This window comes from Anopheles nili, chromosome 2, assembly GCF_943737925.1.
Source record: "Anopheles nili chromosome 2, idAnoNiliSN_F5_01, whole genome shotgun sequence".
NCBI classification, from domain to species: domain Eukaryota; kingdom Metazoa; phylum Arthropoda; class Insecta; order Diptera; family Culicidae; genus Anopheles; species Anopheles nili.
This window is the reverse complement of record NC_071291.1, coordinates 6337219-6355493: the sequence shown is the minus strand read 5'-3', so window position 1 is coordinate 6355493 and position 18275 is coordinate 6337219. Positions and strand designations below refer to the sequence as shown.

Genomic DNA, 18275 nt, shown 5'->3' with positions numbered 1-18275 from the left:
TGCGCCCGGAAACGATCGCAATTCTCAACCGAGCACAAGACACAAGGCACAAAGAGGAAGGAAACGGAGACAACCTAAAATCGAAGCCTCGGACCACCCAGTTGTCCACTTTGCACCAGCCGACCGGCCCGTGGTGCAATCGGGAGCTCTGCTCTCGATTATCTCTTTTGCGGCTCTTTCTGTCCCACGCGGTCCAAAGCACGCGCGATTGCAACCTTCAAAGCTCCTCCACGCGCGTGAGCGCTCGCGCGTCTTTTGACGCCGTTCGCGTGGTAGCAGCTCCAGCGCAAAGCTTCGCGCAAGAGCAAGCCTTCTCTTCTGTATGACGACGACCCCCACCAGGAGTGTTTGTGGTCAACCGGCGGCGAGCTTCGGGAGATGGAGAACGATGACGCACCACCATGAACCACCGAGAAACGCACCTCGCTCGGGTCGAGTCCGGTCACCGGTGGTTCGCTCATTCCGTGCCGGGCTAGAGAACGCAGCGATTGTGTGTTTGCAGCAAGCGGTTATCCTTCTGAGGGGTGGTTTTGTGCGAACGATCCGGCAACGCAAACGACAGTTTAACATCTGGATGGAACGGGCGCGAGTAGTGTGCAGGCTTTCGGAAAGCTGTAAGAACGTAACCACTGTGCCAAGGGTCGTGTGCACGTCTGTGAAATAGTGTACGTGTGTGGTAGATCCTTTCGGAACCAAGCGGAAAGACTTTTAACGCGATTCGCGATGCCTTACTGCGGTGGTTTGAGATCCTCGCGCCGGTTCGCGCTTCTGCAGGCATGCCTGGTGTGGATGATCCTTTGCTTCGACCTACTGACCGCGGTTGCGGCCATTATGGGCGGTGACAGTGTGGAGATTGGAGAGTTTCCTCATATGGCGGCTTTAGGCAGACCCTGCAACCAGCTAGACGGCCGAGGATGCGTCGAGAAAACTGAGTGGTTTTGCGGGGCATCCCTGATATCGGAGCGTTTTGTTCTGACAGCAGCACACTGCGCACATATCGGTATGTCGAACCCACCGACAGTGGTGCGGCTCGGATCTCGAGATCTGTTGCGTCCTGCACAGGACTGCAGCATCCAGGCGATCCAACAACATCCGGGTTATGTCGGCATCCAATCGTATAATGACATTGCACTCGTGAAACTGGAGCAACCGGTGAACATCGCAGGGATGCTCATTCGACCCGCCTGCCTGTGGACGAGCAAGGACATTCCCGATCAGGTGCCGATTGTCGCTACGGGCTGGGGAAAGCTCGGTTACTGTAAGTAAAGCGCATGCTGTTGCTTTCGAGCGATGTTCTCAATTCAGTGGTCTTTTGTTCAATATGTTCATTTTAGTCGAAGAATCCTCCACGGTTCTACAGCGCGTCCAGATTCCGATCGTATCGAACGAACAGTGCAATAAGGTGTTGTATCGCAGCCGTCGCTTTCCGTACGGAGTGCTTCCGACACAGCTGTGTGCTGGCCACCCGCAGGGCGGTAAGGATACGTGCGAGGGTGACTCGGGAGGACCTCTACAGATAGTGCTTTCGTGGGGTGAAACAGGGCGACACTGCCAGCACTATATCGTGGGTATCACATCGAACGGTGGCATTTGCGGGACAGTAAACCGACCCGGAATTTACACGCGCGTTTCATCCTATGTCAGTTGGATCGAACGGATGCTGCAGAGTCAGCAGTACTAGCCGGTCAGCGATGAGCTTCATCCCGGTGCCAAAGAACTCAAAAATACCCCGCCAAATTAGGCCCTCTTCTTGCCGCGTTTACTAAGGCTGAGATGCCACATTCCAGTGCGAAAAAGTGTTCCTAAACATTATACCGAATGCCTTACCAACCCCGACACCTGGAAAACCTTGAAATTTCTCTTCAACTTTTCCAACCGTCGAAGTGTCCTTAGGCGTAACTTAATGAAGCATAGGTATCGATGGCATTTTGACATATTTATTTAATTTTATATAGTTTTAAATGAAGTACGACTGCTTAGAAAATGTTCGTATCTTAAGACATATGATAATATGAGCAATGATTTAAAAGAAACGGCACATGACAGATTAGTTTTAAGCTACCAGTATTTTACGGCCAAGGCTTACCTATATAGTGCGTAAAGTTTACTTTTAAAACTATGCATTAAAATTTACAACAACAAAAAATGAACACAGAATGAAGATTAAAAAATGTCGAGAAAAGGAAATGTCGAATAGTTTTGAATTGAGCTAACGTTGCATGAGGAAGTGTATCGGTGCATTATGTTACATTAATTACTTATTTTATTATGGAATTGTGTTACATTATGGAATTGTATTATTCGCTGTTTGTATTATACACGATTAAGCATCATTTTTACATTTTTATCGAGGTAAATTTTTGAAAATATTGATCCAATGATTGGTCAAGTAATGAAACAAACGGACCATAACGATTTTACTATTTTACGAAATTTGCAGCGCACACCACGTGCAATATACCGGATAATCGGAAGGGTAAGATTGCGGTTTTTTTTCATAATTCCCATAGACTTTTATTCACCATTTTAAAGACATTATAAAATCAACCAGTATTACAAAACTGTTACATCAGCACCCCATTGCTAGAAGCTCTTAGAATAAGATTATAAGCAAGTAATAGCACATAGCATTTATACGATTGTCTTATAACGTTTACCCTCCGTGTAATCCGTCAAAACATTCACCCAGTACGAACAGTGGTCAACATTCGACAAAGCACGCCAAGGATACAAATCTCGGTTTAAACTTGCATATTTTCCTATCAACTTGTATAATAAGTTCGATGAATAAATATTCTAATCAAATGATTATCGCTGTTTGGATCTATGGGACTGGTGGGCGTAAAGAATGGTGATTGGTTTTAAAGAATTAAATATTATAATGTTACCATTTGAAGCTGCAAGATGTCACAATTCTTAACCAGCCTGTGCCTGTCGTGCGGTGTTTACGAAGTCAGCTGTATCGTGTTGCTTTGGCTACGGCGGCTAAAGAAGAAAATGATACTCGCCAAATTTTTGGCTCCTTTGGTAGCCGTGTAATACTGCAAAATAGAAACAAAATAAATTACCTGTGGTCCTGAGCTCCCGCGCTGTGTTTCCCGCTTACCGAGACTGTTAGCTGTGGCCACGCTTTCTTCGTTTGTTTTTGTTGCCATCCTCTGCGCGCGCGGAAAACTGTGGGTGTTTCTGTTGATGACGATGAAAAAATGGACCATCCTCATCCATCATCCCGTTCGGCGTGGTTTGTTTGTGCTGCGGTGCAGCAGCAGCGTAAACGCGCCACCTCATCCGCTCACTTGTTGATATCGAACTTTCTCATTTAAAATAGAACGTGGCGCTCGATTTGGGGTTTGAGGACAGCTTCCTTGAACTACAGGACGAGAACGGACGGAGCGACACCAGGAGCAGCGTGCTTTACCTTATCGCGAGGAAACGGGCCGGAAGCTTCAAACGAAAGGTATATTATGCATTTACTGAACCGATTAGTGGATAGCCCGCATCGCTCAACGAATTAGCGCACCTGTTTACGTCCCCGATAACCACCGTTTATCGACACATCATTGAAGGAAGGACTGGCTAAATCGATCGACTGATCCGACAATCACTACTTGGCTGATACTAAACATTTGCGTGTGACTCTGTGCAACACGGCGGCTATTAAGCAATCAGACGCACCCGCACGGGTAAGGATGTTTTCCAGCAGTGGACGATTGCTGAAACGGTTGGCCGTGCTGGACTTTGATCATACGGTGTGCGAACACAACACGGACGTCGTGGTGCGCGACTTGCTAGGTCCCGGAGGCGTACCTGAGGATGTGCAGAGCATTTTACGTTCTTGTGGTTGGATTCCGTACATGCAGCGTATATTCCGACTGTTACACCAGAATGGGTTCACTCCGATGGACATCGCTTCGGCCATACGGGGCATACCGGAGGTGCCGGGCATGAAGGCATGCATCGGCAACCTAGTTCGACATGGATTCGACGTGATCATTATCAGTGATTCCAACTCGGAGTTTATTCGTCTGTGGAATGACTACAACGATATCGGTTCGAACATTCATACGATCTTCACCAATCCGGCGCGGTTCGATGACAACGGGCTGCTAGAACTGCGCCCGTTCCACTACCAGACGGAGTGCACACTCAGTTCTAAGAACTTATGCAAAGGAAAGATCCTTACTGACTTTCTGCGACGCCAGCACGACGACCGGCAGATAGAGTACGAGAAGGTGTTTTACGCGGGCGATGGCAAAAACGATGTCTGTCCGATGCTGCGCCTTGGTAGCAACGGTTACGCTTGTGCGCGGCGCGGATTTTCCTGCCACGGTGCGCTGCAGAGTGCTATCGGCAAGCAGGAGCACCCGTACCTCGCTAAGGTGCTGCAATGGACCAACGGTCATGAGCTGAACGACCTCATATGGACTGAACTAGAGGACTGATTTTTTGTGTATTTTCGTTACGTTTTGCGCCATTCGAATGCTATTGCATGCATAGGGTAACGTTTTAGGCAGACGGTAGCTTTAGTTTACCATACGCACAATAAATTGATGCATAGTTATTGATGTAATAATGAGTTGAACCGATCGGTAGCCATTTAAATTTACCAACGAAACAGGTGGAGGAGCTTAGTTACACAGAAGCATAGTGCTGTGCATGGGGATGGGATGGGGAGTATTGTCGATGACAGAGCTGTGCAATATTTACATTTTTACCAAGAAACGTCAAACGACGAGAAATCCGTGCTAGCCGTGAATCGGTTTGCAAGGACGAAAAGCCACTAACAGCTTTGAAATTTTAGTTTTTTGTGTGGGCGAATACTCCTGCAGGAGGAGAGCAAAGTTCACAATGTCCGCAGCGGCAAAAATAACCTTTTTGTCCGCGTGTGTCGCTAGCGGAGGACTGATTGCGTACGTGCACTACAGCCAGGCAGCTGACCGGTGAGTTCATATTCAACCAATGTTACAATGCCACTCAAAGTGCATTTTCTTTCTCCATAGAGAACGACTGCACGAAGGAGTGCGCCGAGACGTTGAACGACAACGGTTGAAACAGCTTTCCTCCACTGCAGCCAAAGACACACCAGTCGACGGCGGGTCTGTGATAAAAATGAACGAACATTTGTAAATCCAGTGCTATATACAGAATTTGCTTTGAGACATTATTGTTGCGTGGTGTTTCTGTTATAGTGTGATTTGTAGTGAATAAATCATGTAGACGTTTGATATCAATGACAAAATTCACGATAATTTATTTCTATTTTGCAGCGTGTCTGCAGAAAATAAAAAAAACCGTATTAAGGTTAAACTTTGGAACGCAAATATTCTTAACTAATCTAAGAATTCGAAAATGAATATGATAATGATGGGGCCATTTTACGAATAAAATTCTTCTTTTTCTGAATTTCTTTTATGAAAGAGCGTCAAATGTTTAGAGATTATTTGCAGCAAAAATGCAAATAGTAACACACGACGTGTTTATGGGGATTTTCGATTGACCTAGGATTTACTGGCATCACGCCTTAGAATTAGCTACCATCCATGATTGATTATCTCGAAGAGCCTAGATGCTGTTAAATGCAGTCTCGTGATGTGGCGGATCCGGACTCATATGGGCCATCTCTGCGACCTGGTCGATGCTGTTTTTGGTGTTCTAGCCAATGCTTGGTCTGACATAAATGTGAGCAATAATAAGTATTCCAACAACATCGCAAACTGGCCTCCATTTCGCACACAATGCACTGGGGGAAAGATTGGAAAGATACTATTATAGTTTGAAAGAAACAATCACCACATTTATAGCAAATAATTTTACCCATAGCTTTTTCTTTACGTCGCTAATCTGTTTCTTGTGCGTTTCCTTTATCCATTCCAATTTTCTAGAGAACCGTTCTTCATTTTCCTGTAATATTTTAAGCGCCACTTTTTTAAGCTCCTCTGGATCACATACTTGATGAAACAGTTTGTTCATCTGAAATTAAATAAATAAAAATATTACAATTTTGATGCTTTCTTCAATACACAAAATGCTCGCACGTTGTTTATTCCCAAATTAGAAACTTACTCTAAAGGAATCGTTTTCGGGAACCAGCCGCATTTGGTTCTGTTTCGTACGAGGCAATCGCACCGTATGCGTGTCGGTTAAATCGTTGCCCGAATTATTGTAATTATCGCTAATGGTATTATTATTCTGTTGCCCTCCCTTTCGTGTAGCCGGTAATGTGCTCTGTGAGGATAGATTCAATGTTCAATGTAATTCAAATAATTATTTGTTCTTAATGCTTACATTTGTCTCGGAAGCGACGTTGCTTGATATTGTTTTATTACTGGACCGGGTTTTCTTTGCAGGAGTTTGGCTTTGAGACATCCTTCCTCGACGTTTTGCTCTGAACAATCGCTCGTTCACGCTAGAATTTGGTTCCGGATCACTAGAGCTTTGATGAGAACTATAAAGAAAGAACAAAACAAAGTTATCGCATTGAAGTTTTGCAACACAAACGTAATGCACATTCAATTGCATAATAATAATTACCTAAAATGGTCGACAGCAAGATGTTCAGTTTGATGGGTTTGAATGTTTCGTTTTTTTCCTCTGGGAACGCTATTTTTTCCACTTGACATTGCATGTTCAAGAAACATCTCGGTTGGATGGAATGTGCCGCCCATAGAGCTTAAAAGTTGTGGCACACCTTCGGAAATGGATGCATAGGAGTAGTGATCCCTGAAGCCATCAATAAGTGCTTGATGTTTTAACATTTCCTCCATCGCTAGTTGGAATCCTCTGTGCTTTTTGTTGACACCCAGTGTGAGCAGATCAGTATCTATGGGCTTAACACTATTAACATCCACCAGCGCTCGCAAATGTTTGTCTCCAAAAAAGCGGACATCGTACTTGTTATTCTCCACACGTATAACTTTTGCTGGCCAGTACTGGTAGCCTTTTTGTTTGGCAAATACCAGCTCATGGCGAGTGCGACACGGTCGAGCAAACCAATCCGGTTCCGCTTTTTCGTTAGAATGCCGGTAACAGTCTGGACATCGGCGGATCTCGAACAGATCGTAAACACAATCTGCCAGCATGTACATAACGGCGCTGTAATCGAACGAGGTTACTGCAATTGGAAATGCAGTAGAAAATATTATATGGTACTATTAAGTAAATTATAAACATAAGAGATTCAAAGCCATACTTCCATGGATAACGCCCACATTATGAGCAACGTCTTCCAGGTCGACATGAAGCTCATCTAGTGTGTTGTACTGTTGATCGGCTATCTTTTTGCGTATATCTGCGATCGATTTCGGTGTGCGAAGGAGCATCTTCTTACAAATTTCTATTGTTTTTCGTTCCAAGACCATCGATTGCTGTGGTTTTCCTTTCCGAATTTTCGAGAATGAAAATGTGTCTTCTGGGAGCTGCAATAGAGCCGTTCAAAGCAATGATACGTTCGAATTGGGAGTTCTGATGAATGGTGGGACACGATCAGAGCTAAACACTTACCCATGATTTGTATTGCTCGATGACAAAATTTAGCAAGTAATTTAACTCGCACTTACCAACATTCGGTGGTGCATTGTTCGAACTGTCCTTAAGAAGCCGGCAAGCGTAGCAAAATCGACGGAATATCGCGTCGTCGATTTCAGCAGACTCTTCCGGTTTGATTGTGGGTGTGTCAAGACCCCTTTCGAGCCGTCTGTTTGGTGGGCGTACCATGCACACGAACAGGGCCTCGTCTGTTACGATTCCTTCTTTGATATCGTTTTCGACTTTGACATTCTCACGCAATTCTTCCACGTTTGACTCGTGTTTTACACATTCGAAGAAAGGCGGTGTTTCAGTAGCTTGTGTTTCAGTGTTAAAACTAATTTCAATCACCTCCTGTATATCATCTTCTCCAGGCAACGGAATAATGTTTGATGTTGGAAGATCTACTAAGGAAACGTTACTGTCCTCGATGACATCTTGTGATGCCACAGAGTTTCGTCTCTGGATGTTCGACGTTTGCACTCCGAATGATGATATAGTGATACGCTTTTGCTTTGAAACGAATTGTTCTAGTTCCAGTTGCTTTTCTTCCAAAGATTTAATACAATCTTTATGGAAACTTCGAACACAGCTCTCACATTTGATAAGGTCTCCAATGGTGTGACATTCATAGCAACACATGTCAGGCTGTTCGTCAGAAAAGGAAAAAAACTGCATGTTGGGCAATGTATATTGGATGCTGGATTTTTGCTTTCTTTTCGGTTTTGTTTGAGCGCTCAGCAGCCCATCTGCCAATGCGGTGTTCACATGTTGTTCAGCCAAATCTGGAAGATAAAGAATGCTTAAGTTCGCCGTTGTGAAGGAAACATTCTGAAGAGCATGTATCTTGCTTACCGTAATTGCTTTCAAACAACAATTTAGCTAGTTGTTTCACCAGCTTTGTATGTTCGATTTCTTCGCCTTGCGTGACGTTTATGATGTTCCAAATGGTTTTGATGACTTCGCAAGGCGTCTTCCAATTAAATATATGCGACATGGTAAAATATTTATTTCAACTCAAGATAATACGAGCAGCAAACCACTTTTATGTTTTTATTTGTTCCACATATCTGAAAGGTTCGTGTGGTTGTCAAAACAAGGTGAAACGTCACATTAAAAACGAAGGTAAATAACATAGTTCACCACCTGGGACCCACCGATTATTGCAATTGATAATACATATCATTCAAGATTAAATAGCTACGAACCATTACCGTTTTTATTAATTTCCTCATATTCTTCTACTTCCGCAACGCATAACTTATGATCATAGAATGAGCATGTTGCTATAAAATTCCTCTTAGCATGATCATTCTGACTAATTTGCTGCCAATCGCACCCGTAACATATGCTATCATGTTCATCGTATTCTCCAATCAGTTCGAAAGAATCATTTGGCAAAAGTTTAACTACACTAAAATTATGGTACATGCAAGCACACAGTATTTTCCTTGGATCATTGTTAGGATTGGATCGTAAACGCCACACACCACCATGTAGAAGGTGTTCTGATACACAATTTTTAAGCTGCCGTTCATCAAACAACCGAATATATTCGTCATAGCTGCCTGTTAATAGTATATTATCCTTTTGAGCAAAAGATAACAAAGAGGTAACTCCAGCTGAATGACTTTTATTAGTACTCTTCAGTGCCGGTTCACCAGGACATCGTACATCGTGAGCATACAAAATGCAATCATCTCCTCCTGTAACAGATGTTATTTACAATTATTCTGATGCTATGCAGTACATTCAACTTGCTTAACTACTTACCACTGAATACGATATTTTCGTTGTGCCGACTAAACGCACAAGTCCAAGCTTCGAAACCGTGCTTTTTCCAGTTGTGTATACTTTGAAGCGTGTTTTCAAAGCTCAATAGCTCGATACAACCGTGCGAATCACTGACGATAATTCGTTTTCCATCTTGACTCCAATCTACAGCTAATGCCAATGGGTTTTGTTCTTGCAGTTCTTCGCCTTGCAAAGCTATAGATGTTTGAAGATCGAGTTTGGGTTGCTCACTGAAGTCCTCAACCGCGTATATCGCAAGTGTTCCATCAGCACCGGCAACCGCCAATCGATTTTTATGAAAGGGGTTCCATTTTTGGTCCAATACTGCTGATCGGTTCACTGTTTGAAGAAGAGTTAGGGGATCGCTTTGTGATTCTCCTTCGAATCGGTATAACAATATTCGCCCCAATCTATTAGATAAGGATAAATCGTTGTCACGTTCTAGGTGATAAGTGCCGCACACAAAAATGTTGTCCAGCTTTTCGCTTGGGCACCATTCAACAGAATCAGCTGATTGATCTGTGTCGCGTTTGGCTATGGTATTAAATTTAAGTTTGACCATTGCGATCAACCAATTTTTCGTTTTCGGAGCTAAAGAACTTTACAGATCGCCTTCATTGTCACAACAATGTTTAGTTTTCAATCCAACTGGCTATATTTGCGAGTTCGTCACTGCAATGTCGGCAGCAATTGCAATTTAGGATGTGTTCAAAATTCCAAAAGAGCTTCCCCGTGTATAAACATTTAATAATTTGACAAAGGTATAAACTGATAATCATTAAATTTAAGACATATTCGTGCCCTTTTATTCAAACTTTTATGATGAAAATGACTAGCATAATTGATATACATATGTTTCATTCGAACGCAATACCCTAAAATTGTTTTCCGTGGAGGACTATAAATGGTTATAGAAGTTACAGAGCAAAAATTGCAACCCTGTTTTGCTCTCTCCGTTTTGATGTTGTTTTCATTCATCAGATGTATGCGCTTTATGCAGGATGCTTGATTTGTTTCTGGAATGAAGAATATCCCGTCTTAGCTAACAATTTTTCGTCATTTATATTTGTATCATAAGGGACTCGGAGAAACGAAAATAGAAAAAAATCCTAAAAAGTGGACCAATAATAAAGGGAGTTTATTGTTTTCTTTAGCTTGCTGAACTGCTACTTACAAATGATAAAAGCGGGAACTGGTACGCTCTAGATGAATCTAAGACAGCTGTGCATGATATCATGAGTTCTCATTACCATATGCACAACGCTAATTATACGCAAATGATTGAATTTGTGCAATAGCTCAACTATTCTCGGGATCAAACAACACATGTTACTGATCCTATTTGCCTATTATTTACTCTTATAATCTGCTTGCATCGGGTGCACAGCCCCCGCCGTTGGAGAAAAAGTGTAGGGAAGTATGTGGAACTTGTACAGTTCAGACTGGGCCACGTTCGATCCTGGTTGACTGTTGGTCAAAAATTCTGGCGGTTTCAAATCGGTTCCGTTAAATGGGATGTGTGGTGTAGCATACAGTTGCTCTGGTAGTTGAAGCATGTGTCCCGGTTTATGCGGTGACATAAGTTTGATATCTTTCAGATCGACCGTCGTCGGAACCGTTACCATAGGTGCATTGAGGTCCAGATTGTATGATGTGGTTGTCGTTTGGCAGAAACTCGCGGCATCACCGGTGCTCGATGGAACGCTCAAACTGGTGGAGCTGGCGTTGCTACTAGAAGAGTTGCAAGCAGTCGAAAGCCCCGGATTGGTTGTAGTAGCCACGGCACTTCGTTTTTGTCGAGCATATTCCGCCTTTTTACGCTTTCGCTCAATCCACTGTTCCGGGGATTCATTCAGTAATCTTTCCTTTGCTTTAGCAGCATTTTTTGCCAACCGTAGTGCACGTTGATCGGGTGTTTCGTTCGCCCGGGAATAGCGCATTCTTTCGGCCAGCTTGGCTAGCCGTATATTCCGCTGTTCCGGCGTTTCCATTGCTCGCCGGAGCCGTTCTCGAGCAGCACTGCGTGCTCGCCGTAAACTACGTTCTAGTTCAGTCTCGTTTTGCCGTCGCCGTCTATTACGCTCCGCGTTTTTGGCTAAACGGATCCGATACTCCTCGCTGACTTTGCTCTCGGAATTTCGCAGCATTCGCCTTCGGTACTCCTCTTCCGTTTCTGCGGCCCGTTTTTTCCTCATCCGTTCGGCGTTCTGAGCCATGCGTTTGCGGTACTCTTCTTCTGATTCTGCTGCGCGTTTTTGTCGCATACGCTCAGCGTTTCGGGCCAGCCGCTTAGCACGAGCCTCGGGACTCTCGTGCAGAAACCTTCGTTGGCTTTTCGACAGCGATTGCTGAATGTTTATGGTACTCTCGTCACTGTTATTGTTTCCTGGTGGATGCGGAAGCACGGTTTGGATTGCTTGTGGTAAAGCGGTTGTGGCAGAGGCACTTGCTGCCGTGTATGGGGGCACAATCTCTTGTTTAATATCATTGTAGTATGGATTGATCTGAAAGAATCCATTCATATTTTTCTTCTGGAACCGTGTTTACATGCCTGCACTACGAAACGCATTCGAGGGCCGAGGTTCCCTCTCAGCCGAGGTTATTCCCAAGTTAACCAGCAGCACCAGCAATTCTTTTCAAAACAAAGATTTCTTTTTCTGCTACACGGAGATGCAAAACAACTTTTGGTTATAGAACTGATCTATATTTAGCCAAACGGATTGGCATTTGGGTACGTTTATACGCCAGCGTCAAGAGGTTTGCAGTAAAACAATGGCTACGGGTTTCCCTTTCATTTGCCGACTAGTCCAATCCAATATGTTTCGTGAACCGAGCTTGCCGATAGAATTGATTCACGATTACCCAATGCAGTGTTCCTAATTCCACAGCAGATAAAAGAACTAATATGTAACTACGAGAAATATCCAAAAACATTACTTATACATGTTTTTTGAGAACATTTTAATAAATTATACAATTCAACGATACAATTTACATTCATCTACAAATTTTATAGTTGCAAAGCAAAAATAATATGTTACACGATAGTTAGTTTACAATGATTGCATTGAATGTGTTGTAGTTAAAAAAAAAAAACAAAATGCCCCAGCAGCTGAACCATTCAAAAATTCAAAGCGACTTTAATTCTGAATGATAAGTTTATTGCTCGACAATTAATTACTGATCGTATTTATCGATTAGCAGCACAAACGGTCAGCATATGAAGCATCCTAACTTAAATTCACAAATCTTGCTGAAAGATAAAATCAAGTCAAACATCGTACTACAGATCTGGCGGCGGTCAGTTGTTTTTCTGTTTTTTGTATAAATGTGCCGAATAGATACTAAATAAATAAGAGTTTCCATATCATAGTTTCAATTGAGTGCGTTGGTAATTGAAAATGCTATCTTTTTGAATTGAATCTAATGGAAGAAAGTCGGCAATTTATACCACAGAGTTGCAATACAATTGCAATCAGTTAAAAAATACGTCTTGGAATATTGAAAATTGCTATATCCTATTGCTACAATCGAATATCTGGTTGTAACTTGTTCTACTTGGATAAATTGTAATATTTTGCCCGCATTCAGCAATTAATGCAGCGGTGCATCTTGCGCTCATAGTTGTTTGGATTTGAATGCACTTGAATTATCCAATTGCGTTACAACCGGAGTAGATGCTGTAGACGTCGGGAACGGATAGGGTAAAAGCTTATATAGGGCACCAGAACAGTTTGGAACGGACTGCATGACTAAATGTTGGCCATTCAGCAACTGGTGTTGTTTGAAATCTCCGCTACTAAATACGACCTGCGGTGTGGTGTAGATTTGCTCCGGTTGCACTTGTACAGGCCCGCTTGGGATCATAGTTTTAGAAGACATTCCCGATTTACCGCCATCTTTGGAGTTTACCAAAAACGTCGAGCTGCCGGCATTAGTCGATTGCGGGACAGACGAATGTAGTAACATTTCCGGCAAGGTGGTGGGCGTATGGCTAGGGAAGTGAGAAGAATCCATCGCCGCATGCTGCAAGCAACTTCCATGACTGATGGTGGTGGTGGTAGGTGAGATCGTCGCACTTCCAATTGAAGCTGCTGCGGCACGTTTCTGGCGGGCGTATTCGGCCTTTTTCCGCTTCCGCTCGATCCACTGTTCGGGAGATTCATTAAGGAATCGTTGCCTAGCACGTGCTGCGTTTTTAGCCAGCCGAATAGCGCGCTGTTCCGGTGTTTCATTGGCTCGGGCAATACGCATACGCTCGGCTAGCTTAGCCAAACGTTCCGTACGCTGTTCAGGTGTTTCGATGGTGCTCCAAAGCCGCTCCCGGGTGATGCGCATTCTTTCGGCCAACTTTGCCAATCGCACGGCGCGCTGTTCCGGGGATTCCATTGCTCGTCGGAGGCGTTCCCGGGCAGCACTGCGTGCTCGTCGGATACTTCGTTCTAACTCCGACTCGTTTTGTCGTCGGCGGCGATTGCGCTCCGCATTTTCTGATAAACGCCGCCGATATTCATCGGACAACTTGAACATCGCATTTCGCTCCATTCTTGACTGGTATTCTTCCTCGGTCTCGGCGGCTCGTTTCTTTCGCATGCGTTCCGCGTTCTCTGCCATACGCTTACGACTTTGCTCCTCAGTTTCCGAAGCGCGCTTTTGACGCATCCGCTCGGCGTTCCGTGCCAGTCGCTTCTCGCGTGCTTCTTCACTCTCGTTCAAAAATCTCCGCTGGTTCTTGGTCAAGTCCGACGGTTTGATGAGCCTGTTCAACGACGAGGGATCCGTGCTGACGCCACCGTCACGAACGGCGTTTGTTGGCTGTTGCAAAGACTGCTGTTGTTGGTCTTGCTGATGCTGGATCGGAGTAGCGACATAAGCGGCGTCTGGCTCTTGCTTAAACTCATTGTAGTACGTGTTGATTTGGAAAAATCCATTCATATTTTGAAGCAGAACTCCTCTACCATACCGACAGCAGCAAGAACTCGTTAGAGAAAGAGGGTATGCCTATTTGCACAAAATAAACTAACGATTCTTACGCGTACACAATTCTACAAGTGCGTACTCACTTGCGCTTCCCTAATCAATAACAATGTTGGGAATCGGGCAATTATTGACCACTTTCTTGTATAGCACTCCTTAATCGTACAGAGAAATTAATCAATTTCTAAACAACCAACATCATTCCTCCGTGTTTATACTAAGGTGTCGAAAACTTTCCATTTCCGAGTGTATATTTGTCAGGTAAGTTACAGTGGATGCCACATAAAATTAACACCTTTAGCAATTGCAAGCCTGCAGTACAGAATCAACACGCATCGAATCGTTTAGGCTGGTCTAGAACTTATAAAAAAATCCTTACCATGCCAGTTAATGTATGTCTAGATAATGATATTTTAAAATGGCAAATAAGTATTTGTTACATCCTGTAACTACGGTGCCACATAATCGATTACTGTGATATTTTTTACAATTTTATTGTACCATTAGTACCGCAAAGTGCTACCAAAGAACGGAGCAGCCACCAGCATTGGCTATCTTCACGAGTCAATTGTTTACTGCTTCTTGATGTTAAAACATAAAAACAAAAAAGAACTTACTTAACAGACTATTTGAAAAATACATCCGCTTAATACGTTTTTTAAGCTTAGTGTGTCTGTTGTAGATCATTGTATTGCCTAAGGTGTAATTTAGTTTGTGTTTGCACGTGTTCGTAGGGGCTGTAGCTGCTTTTTCAAGTACGCTAAATTTATGGTTCTAACACAATTTTCCAAATTTAGATAAACACTACTTTACTCTACATGATACCACCCGCGATGAACCGAATCATTTACTCTTATACTCTGTCTGACCAGCATGTTGCATACCGGGACCTGCCGGTAGCGTCATCGGTCCAGACGGTGAATAAGGTAAAACGTGAAACTTGAACAGATTGCTGGGGCATGAAAGATCGGAGTGTAATGCGGTCGCCCCAGAATGCTGGGAGTCAGTTGCCATAAATGGAAGCTGCGGTGTACTGTAGATCTGTTCGGGAAGTTGCGTCGCATTTTGCTTCGGAGACGCTATCAGCTTGATGTCCTTCACATCCGGTGGCCCTCCATGGCCAAGATCGGGCACATAGCTGTGGCTGTTTGACACCTGGCTGAAAGAAAGCTCAGATGGCGTGAGTGTGCTGTGAACAGCGGCATCGTTGCTACTGCTGCTTCCGGCAGAACTATTCGGATGTCCCTGCCCGCTTCGTTTGCGACGTGCGTATTCGGCCTTCTTACGTTTACGTTCAATCCACTGCTCGGGAGACTCCTTCAGCAGACGTTCCTTTGCCTTGGCCGCATTTTTCGCTAACCGAAGTGCTCGTTGGTCCGAGGTCTCGTTGGCTCGCGAAATCCGCATCCGTTCGGCTAGCTTGGCCAACCTTATCGCTCGCTGATCCGGTGTTTCCATCGCACGTCGGAGACGTTCCCGTGCAGCACTCCGCGCATGCCGGATGGTGCGTTCCAGCTCAGTCTCATTTTGCCGCTTTCGCCGATTACTTTCAGCATTTTTCGCTAAACGCACCCGATATTCCTCCTCGCTTTCCGTGGCGCGTTTTTGGCGCATACGCTCCGCATTGCGTGCCAAACGGCGGGCGCGAGCTTCCTCGCTCTCATTTACGTACGCACGCCGCTTTTTCTTTTGGCTAGACGACGAAGGTTTGTCCGTTGTAGGTAACAGACTCACGGGAGGTCCAGGGATATCGCAAAGATCCGTTCGCAAAGGCAGCGTGTACGAAAGGATGCCCTGCTTGATGTCCGTGTAACAAGCATTAGGAGTTGGATAGGGTGCGTTCATGGTGCGAGTATCGTGTAAGCAAACGTGTTTTATGTTGTCGTTTAACTGATCGTTAGAAGCCTTGAACTGGACGCACTTGGTATTGCTTGCAGTTGATGCTGTAGGAAACTCTCGTCAAACATGTACCATTATGTGCAGTCCGCTTCTCGAAGCAGTCGCAAACGTTGCAACAAATTGGGCGCGTTTGGCTCTGCTTCACAAATCACCAAAGCCAAAATGCCAGTATACGCATTGGCTAATGCGATTTCGCTACACACTTTAGTTGTGTTTACTGCATTGGGCGCAACCATTAACCTACACAGCGCCTAAGAATGGCACCACAATAAGATTACATTGGAAATACAACAAACTGTGCACTGTTGTTCTAGCAGTACTTACACCTTATCCTACATAGTATTTTACAGGGTAAATGCCATTGTAAGCATTTGAATTGAGTTGATGACAACAGACTAGCAGCGTTTGGTGTTTTGATTCAATATTTCTGTTAACTCTAGCCCCAGATTATTTGTACAAAAACATTACAATTGATCGACTTTTTGTCATAACTTAAATGTCAAGCGCTCCGACCTGTGTGCGTTTCAGGTCGTTTGCATGCGTGCGTACGACACACGCGCAAGGTGTTCGTCAACAGTGTTAGTTTATAACAGCACGTCGTCGAGTTCACTGTTTGCTTGCATAACAGTGGCGTCCCAGAGCGATGTGCCTAGTCGCTGCACCGAATGGAGACATCTTTCGATTCATTGAAGCTAGCTTAAAATATGCGTTTATTTATCCCCATTAGTCTTAATCCAAGTTACGTTACATTCGATTGTATATAATTAAAGGCTACACATTGTATCGTCTTTTTACGTTTGCGTATGTCTTGTAGAAAAAAAGAGAGCGTTTCATTAGCAACGGTCGTGCTCTCGCTGCAAAATCTGTATACATGCGTTATACTCGTCAATTTGTTGTGGTATACATGGATCAGCTTGCTGTTCGCTACCTCAAAATCGAAGTTTTGAATGAACGGTAAATACACAGTCTATCTTATTTACTAAGGCTGCATTCTTGTGTGTTGGCTCTACGTTAACTGAGAATACATGCTTCTGCTTACATTACTTCAGTGCCTACGATGAAACTTTTCCATTTTCTTTTTGTACTATGGGTTTGATGCTAACGTTGTTGCGCTATCGAACCGGTCTACACGCGACTCCAGAAACGACGTAAACGCAAACGAATGCACTTGCAGAATGAGATAGTAGTGAGGCTGGTGCAGGAGAGGCTGGTGGAGGCAGACAGGATTTGGTGTAACTTATTACTGCCTTGCGGAACGTTCCGTTTCTACCAGACATTCCCGAACGAGTATACGGGCGTGTACGATCAGGCGTTTTAATCGTTCAGCCGAGTTCCGGCTTCCGGTGTAAGTCGGGCGCAAATCACGTCCCATCTCTTCAATCACCATCAACAGCTGAGCGTACTTGGACAGACTGGCGTTGTTGGGAAAATGATTAAATGTAGTAACCGGCGCCACCAAATTTGCCGCGCTGGTGGAACCGACTGTTAAAGCCAGTGCACCTGAGGATCCATCATTGGCCGGTGCAGTGTGGTGGTTGTTGTTACGATGGTTCACCTGCGGGGTGATGGTGATGCTGGCCGTATTGTTGCTGCTGTTGAAGCTGCTACTGCTGCCGGTGCTGATGTTGGTATGAGCATTCTTTATCATCGGAATCGGAGTCACTGTTACGTCCGTTAACTTTGACTCCACCGCTTGTATATCGACGTAATCCATGTTCTGATCGGGAATGTATTTTATTCACAAAAAATACCAACAATTAAGAGGCACAGATAAGGAAGTTGACAAAAAGGAAACAATCCAAACAATCATTGACAGATCAATGCTCCTGATGCAGTTAGCTTGAACCTACACACTTGTAAACATTGTCGGTTTCGCTGAGCCCAGCTCCCGTTTGACAGTGTCGTCCAGTTCAGTGTCAGTTAAATTTCAAAAATTTGCAAATACGCAAACTATAAATATTTTGTAAAGCTCTTGCTTCGATCACGACGATAGATATTTTCAGTGAATACATTTCTTCAAGCTATGATATGGTAGACATTTTTCGTCTTCTTCATTGATGCTGAGATGAGCAACGTTGTAA

At 44.1% G+C, this 18275-nt stretch overlaps 9 protein-coding genes across 9 annotated transcripts; 3 read left to right on the top strand and 6 right to left on the bottom strand.

Moving 5' to 3' along the window:
- The first annotated feature begins 831 nt into the window (after positions 1 to 831).
- On the top strand, positions 832 to 1681 carry LOC128721725 (serine protease snake-like). Its single transcript, XM_053815504.1, has 2 exons — positions 832 to 1258; positions 1335 to 1681. The coding sequence occupies exons 1-2, from the start codon at positions 832 to 834 to the stop codon at positions 1679 to 1681; spliced, it is 774 nt and encodes a 257-aa protein (XP_053671479.1).
- Positions 1682 to 3689: 2008 nt separating this feature from the next.
- On the top strand, positions 3690 to 4499 carry LOC128732200 (pyridoxal phosphate phosphatase PHOSPHO2). The gene has a single exon (XM_053825371.1). The coding sequence runs from the start codon at positions 3690 to 3692 to the stop codon at positions 4440 to 4442; it is 753 nt and encodes a 250-aa protein (XP_053681346.1). The 3' UTR covers positions 4443 to 4499.
- A 261-nt stretch (positions 4500 to 4760) lies between these two features.
- LOC128732140 (uncharacterized) lies at positions 4761 to 5225 on the top strand. The gene is made up of 2 exons (XM_053825308.1): positions 4761 to 4940; positions 5001 to 5225. Exons 1-2 carry the CDS (start codon positions 4849 to 4851, stop codon positions 5125 to 5127), a joined length of 219 nt encoding a protein of 72 aa, XP_053681283.1. The 5' UTR covers positions 4761 to 4848; the 3' UTR covers positions 5128 to 5225.
- A 2-nt stretch (positions 5226 to 5227) lies between these two features.
- LOC128721716 (zinc finger MYND domain-containing protein 11-like) lies at positions 5228 to 8521 on the bottom strand. The gene is made up of 8 exons (XM_053815495.1): positions 8380 to 8521; positions 7501 to 8309; positions 7190 to 7415; positions 6532 to 7111; positions 6286 to 6445; positions 6064 to 6225; positions 5815 to 5970; positions 5228 to 5740 (listed from the first exon to the last, which is right to left on the bottom strand). Exons 1-8 carry the CDS (start codon positions 8519 to 8521, stop codon positions 5573 to 5575), a joined length of 2403 nt encoding a protein of 800 aa, XP_053671470.1. The 3' UTR covers positions 5228 to 5572.
- Positions 8522 to 8724: 203 nt separating this feature from the next.
- Positions 8725 to 9880, bottom strand: LOC128721712 (diphthine methyltransferase). Its single transcript, XM_053815492.1, has 2 exons — positions 9298 to 9880; positions 8725 to 9230 (listed from the first exon to the last, which is right to left on the bottom strand). Exons 1-2 carry the CDS (start codon positions 9878 to 9880, stop codon positions 8725 to 8727), a joined length of 1089 nt encoding a protein of 362 aa, XP_053671467.1.
- A 243-nt stretch (positions 9881 to 10123) lies between these two features.
- LOC128731760 (uncharacterized protein C05D11.13-like) lies at positions 10124 to 11945 on the bottom strand. Its single transcript, XM_053824899.1, has 2 exons — positions 10493 to 11945; positions 10124 to 10427 (listed from the first exon to the last, which is right to left on the bottom strand). The coding sequence occupies exon 1, from the start codon at positions 11838 to 11840 to the stop codon at positions 10668 to 10670; it is 1173 nt and encodes a 390-aa protein (XP_053680874.1). The 5' UTR covers positions 11841 to 11945; the 3' UTR covers positions 10124 to 10427; positions 10493 to 10667.
- Positions 11946 to 12487: 542 nt separating this feature from the next.
- On the bottom strand, positions 12488 to 14253 carry LOC128731990 (GRB10-interacting GYF protein 2-like). Its single transcript, XM_053825149.1, has one exon. It carries the CDS (start codon positions 14251 to 14253, stop codon positions 12937 to 12939), a length of 1317 nt encoding a protein of 438 aa, XP_053681124.1. The 3' UTR covers positions 12488 to 12936.
- Positions 14254 to 14686: 433 nt separating this feature from the next.
- On the bottom strand, positions 14687 to 16140 carry LOC128721707 (uncharacterized protein C05D11.13-like). Its single transcript, XM_053815487.1, has one exon. It carries the CDS (start codon positions 16138 to 16140, stop codon positions 15139 to 15141), a length of 1002 nt encoding a protein of 333 aa, XP_053671462.1. The 3' UTR covers positions 14687 to 15138.
- Positions 16141 to 17434: 1294 nt separating this feature from the next.
- LOC128720836 (uncharacterized) lies at positions 17435 to 17908 on the bottom strand. Its single transcript, XM_053814536.1, has one exon. The coding sequence runs from the start codon at positions 17906 to 17908 to the stop codon at positions 17435 to 17437; it is 474 nt and encodes a 157-aa protein (XP_053670511.1).
- Positions 17909 to 18275: the final 367 nt, after the last annotated feature.